This window comes from Argentina silus, assembly GCF_951799395.1.
Source record: "Argentina silus genome assembly, chromosome: 13".
NCBI lineage: Eukaryota > Metazoa > Chordata > Actinopteri > Argentiniformes > Argentinidae > Argentina > Argentina silus.
The window spans coordinates 3,460,149-3,465,148 of record NC_139667.1 but is presented as its reverse complement, the minus strand read 5'-3'; the positions used below and the strand labels follow the sequence as shown (position 1 = coordinate 3,465,148).

At 48.6% G+C, this 5,000-nt stretch overlaps 1 protein-coding gene across 1 annotated transcript in view; it reads left to right on the top strand.

The window, feature by feature from the left end:
• LOC310813794 (latent-transforming growth factor beta-binding protein 2-like) overlaps nt 1–5,000 on the top strand; it is a gene marked incomplete at its 5' end in the record, with an annotated part of 90,017 nt that overhangs the window by 62,274 nt on the left and 22,743 nt on the right. The window contains 6 exons of the mRNA XM_083682913.1: nt 285–404; nt 912–1,031; nt 3,563–3,685; nt 3,917–4,039; nt 4,156–4,281; nt 4,412–4,537. Of these exons, the coding sequence (XP_083539039.1) occupies nt 285–404; nt 912–1,031; nt 3,563–3,685; nt 3,917–4,039; nt 4,156–4,281; nt 4,412–4,537 (738 nt within the window). The remainder of the gene's footprint in view (nt 1–284; nt 405–911; nt 1,032–3,562; nt 3,686–3,916; nt 4,040–4,155; nt 4,282–4,411; nt 4,538–5,000) is intronic.

Below are 5,000 nucleotides of genomic sequence, written 5' to 3'. Positions count from 1 at the left end.
CGCCGGGCGCCGGGCGCCGGGCGACGGGGTGGTGTCGTTTTACGGAGGAATGTCTTAGCGTACACAGTGTGTTGTACTCTGTCACATCAGTTGCAAACACCGCATTTTAGTTCCATTTCCATCTCAAGACCATTTAAGATCAAGTCTAACAATGCGGTTGCTTACACAAGGCAGATTTGAATTATTCTTTTCGGGTGTGGGGTGGGGAGGTGGGCAGGGGCGGGGGGGGGGGAAACAATAGCCACTCTCTCCTCATTCCTGCTTGTTATAATGATACTCCGCAGATATAAACGAGTGTGACATGCCCAACAAGTGCCAGGATGGTGAATGTGTCAACACGGCGGGATCGTACACCTGTGAATGCAACGCTGGCTATGCCAAGTCCCGGAGAGGGCAGTGTGAAGGTGAGCCCGGCTCGGTCACGTACGGGAGGGACTGACAGCCTAAGCTCAGAGCTCTGAGTGCTGCTAACATAACACCACAATACTGGCCAGAGGTGTTTACTGGCTGACCTGGGTTCACGTGCTACGCCACAGAGCAGCCATTGTTGTATTTTCCTCAGCTCTGAGCCAGGGGAAAAAACAAAGGACATATTTTTCAGTAAAAGGGGGTTGAAGAAAGAGGTGTGTGTGACTGTGAGTGTGCGTGTGTGTGTGTGTGTGTGTGTGTGTGTGTGTGTGTGTGTGTGTGTGTGTGTGTGTGTGTGTGTGTGTGTGTGTGTGTGTGTGTGTGTGTGTGTGTGTGTGCGGGCGTGCGTGTGTGTGTGTGCCTGCGTGTGAGTGACTAAAAGCAGAGACTGGACATGATCTAATACGACTTTCAATGTTGCGTTGTTGTAATGGCATTCCCTCACCCACCACCCCCTTCTCTCCCTTTCTCCCTCCCTCCCTCCCTCTATGATCCCTGGTCAGACGTGGATGAGTGCAGGGACCCCAGTGCCTGCCCCAGTGGTAGATGTGAGAACACCCCGGGCTCCTTCCAGTGCCAGGCCTGTGACCCCGGGTTCAGGGCAGCCAGCGGGAGATGTCTGGGTAAGACTGACCTCCACTCAAGGTGGCCATGCCTGGAAATGAGCTGGGTTTCCCTCTTAAACCAGCTTTTATGACAGGATAATATTGTCCCAGCCTGGTACCGTTTACGTAAGCAAAACTTGCTCTTGGCAACGCCAGAAATGACCGAGGCGTCATGGCAACAGCACATGGCCTAAGGACGTGTTGACAGCACTTGATAGTCTCCAGTTTGCCACCAAATTGAACCGGCTGAATTTGATTTTGCGCTTGTGGTTTTGCTCAAAGCGATGGAATGGCTGTGGATATTCATAGGGATTGTAGAAAGCGTATATCATACTTTAATCCTTGCTCAAAAGGCTTAATATTGGATGGTTTATGTGCAGTGGACTCCCACAGCTCCCAAACCACAGTGCAGAAATGCTGTATTTCAGACTCCTTCTCCCTCTTCTCTCACTCTCTCTGTCTCTCCCTCTCTCTCTCTCTCTCTCTCTCTGTCTCTCTCTCTCTCTCACTCTCTCTCCCTCTCTCTCTCTCTCTCTCTCTCTCTCTCTCTCTCTCTCTGTCTATCCAGCGCCTCCAGTGTTTTTGTACTGATCTGTCCCTGCTCTCCCCACCTATCCCCAGCCCCCAGGGCGAGACCCGTATTGTTTAAACACCATCGCCCTGTTATTGCTGATGTTTTCATATCAACTGCTGCTGTAAAAGATTGTTTGTAATACTTAAATTTGGGAGAGTCCAAATATTTTGCCTTGGCCACAGCCTTGAACAAACAGTGTATTATTTTTGGATGGCTCTGGCCACTGCTGTTGGGCCCAGCGGGGCTAGAGGTTTTATTACTGCTGGTGCTGGGGGAGAGGATTAGGGACTGGGGAGGGAGCAGGGGTGTATGGAGAGAGGTCATAGGGTTGTAGCCCCTGTAGTGAAGAAGTCTTGTCAGACAAACAGAGGCTTGTTTAGTCACCCCTAGCGTTGCCTCTGTCACACTATAAAACCACTACTGTGGTTTATGAGGTTTCAATACACAATGCATGACACACTATACAAGGTTTCTGACACATTAAAGCTGTTACATAAGCTGCCCCCTGACTTGGGTTGTGGCATCTTCTCACTCCTGCCCCCCAAATGATTGGATGATTCTGTGGTGATGAGTCCTTCATGACTGAATGGACGAGTGGCAAACATGTTCAGTTCTACTGGACTGTCTGCCTGTATATTTTTATTTCTTGACTTTTTCAAGCTCTGACAAATGTCTTTTCCCAGCCTTGTCTCACAGAACCCTAATTTTTACTCATTTCTGTTGCTTTTCCTGTAAAGAAAACATTACTTCAGCTTCGTTCTATTTTGCTAATGGGTCTTTTAAACAAATACAATCAATCCACATATACAGCGTTCAGTATGATGATGTAGCATACTGTATGAATGGCTGCTGAGGGGCATTTCCTCTGTAAATGAGGTGTACCAGATGAGGTAAATAGGTTTGTTCAGAACTACACACACACGCACACACACACACACGCACACACACACACACACACACACACACACACGCCATGCTAGGATCTAACAGGCTAATATCCATGTGGATGAAGGAAATCTCATAAAACAGAGACCATGCACTGTGTGCAAGCAGCCAGTAGTGCTTCACTACGTTGCGTTCCAGTATTTTCCTCGGTCAATTGGCTGCAGCACGGTGGTGGGGGCCTGCTTGGCTGCTTCTGTGGATAAGCTTAATTGGTGTGCGATAGAGAGAACAGTTCCAGTCCCTTGTCAAGGCTTATCACAGAATGACGGAGAGATGCCAGGAGATTGCAGAAACAAAGCTTTGGGCTGCACTGAAAGACGTCTGGCAAAAGCCGCCGTGAGGAACACAATGCTGTGCCTGTGTTTCACTGTGTGTTTTCACCCCAGTAGTCCTCTGTTTCTGCTGTCTCCTTCACCTCCCACTAAACCTGCACAGCTGTTGAGGGAGAGTTCTCTACTGCCCACTGATTCCCTCTCTCTATCATACATTCCCTCTCTCTCTCCTCTCTCTCTCTCTCTCTCTCCTCTCTCTCTCTCTCTCTCTCTCACTCTCCTCTATCTCTCCTCTTTCTGTCTCTCTCTCTCTCTCTCTCTCTCTCTCTCTCTCTCTCTCTCTCTCTCTCTCTCTCTCTCTCTCTCCTCTCTCTCTCTCTCTCTCTCTCCTGCCTAGCACATGCTTTGTTCCATGAAATACCTCCTTTTTTTTGTGCCTCTTGGATTCCAGTAAAACAATGTTTCTGTATGAAGTTTTCCACAGAAATAACTTGTTTTGGCCGTCATCATGTGTGCCAACTTAGAGCGTGAAGTGGAAAGGATTGAGGTACTTCAGTAGATCGTAGTAATAACCAGCATTCATGTACTGTCAGTTATATCCCCTGAGCGTGTAATCACAGCATGTGATTCTAGCGGACTTACTTTACCGTGTTCAATCTCTCACAGTGAAGCTCACATGTGTCCTTATGTCTCCTCACATGTCTCCTTATGTCTCCTCACATGTCTCCTTATGCATGGTGACCTGTCTCGCCCCTCAGATGTGAACGAGTGTTTGGACCAATCGGTGTGCGCCCACGGTAGGTGTGTCAACTCCGAGGGCTCCTACAGCTGCAACTGTTACCAAGGATACCAGCCCTCTCCGGATAACAACAGTTGCCAAGGTACTTTGTTTGCGAAAACATTCGTCACGCGTTTACTTTCACGGGACTGTATGAAAGTAACAAGTTCTCTGAAGGGGCGACGGAGCTTCTGAGGAAGCCTTTGAGGTCGGAGGGGTGGTGGGGGTGGGGGGTGGGGGGTGGGGGTTTCAATAAAGCTTCTAAAGAGTGAAGGAGCAGCCCTGTTTTTTTTTTTTATTTACGAGGTCCTCTTCCATCCTGTCTTTTCTCCAGATGTGGACGAGTGTCTGCTCCCCAACGGCTGTTTCCACGGCAGGTGTGTCAATCTGGAGGGCTCCCACAGGTGCAGCTGTGACCCTGGTTACCTAACCACCTCGGACGGCAAGGCCTGTGAAGGTCTGGAAAGGATTAGACCCGTGGAATATAATTCCATCACACATACTGTTTCTTTGTTCCCTTTATGCCGTGTAAAAGTTCTCTATTTTAAGGCCTCATAATTGTTTTTTTATTAGATGTCGACGAGTGCGCGACCGGTAATGTGTGCCCCACGGGAATCTGCGCCAACACGGATGGTTCCTACTTCTGCCAGAACTGCAGGGACGGGGCTGCGCGGTCAGCGGATGGACAGAGATGTGAAGGTTGGTAAACTCTCTCAAAATTGGATGACACATTCTAAATCATCATCCACGCCACTGATCGGTACGGATAGAGCATGTTGGGCAATGAGTGTGTACATTCCTTATGGTGAATCATGTGTCTTTGTGCCAGATGTGGATGAATGCGCCCAGGCAGACACGTGTCTGGGAGGGGTGTGTGTCAACACAGAGGGCTCCTTCACTTGCACCCAGTGCGAGACTGGCTTCAGAGGGTCCCAGGACAGGCAGAGGTGTGAGGGTGAGTTCGGATTTTACCTCACAGATGCTAGCCATATTTCTAAAGACTGATGGAAAACACCACATGATGCCATTTTACATTAGATTGACATTTATGGCATTTAGCAGACGCCTTTATCCAAAGCGACTTACAACAAATACATTTGTTTAAGTAAGTGAATCATCTATCCAACAGTCGTCATAAGACAGTCGTCGTAATGCCAGTAGGCTAATTATATATTTTTTTTTAATATATTTTATTAGCAGGAGGGAACTTGTACAGGGGGGTAGCAGGGGAGATGAGGTCTCTAGGGTTGGGGTTACGGTTAGTATAGGGGGGGTAGTGAGGGTGAAGCGGTCTTTAGGAGGGACTGTTAAGACGTATCTTGAAGAGATGGGTTTTCAATCTGCGGCAGAAGATCGGAAGTGACTCTGCAGTCCTGACCGTAGTGGGAAGCTCTATTCCTATTCAATATGTCCCCTAT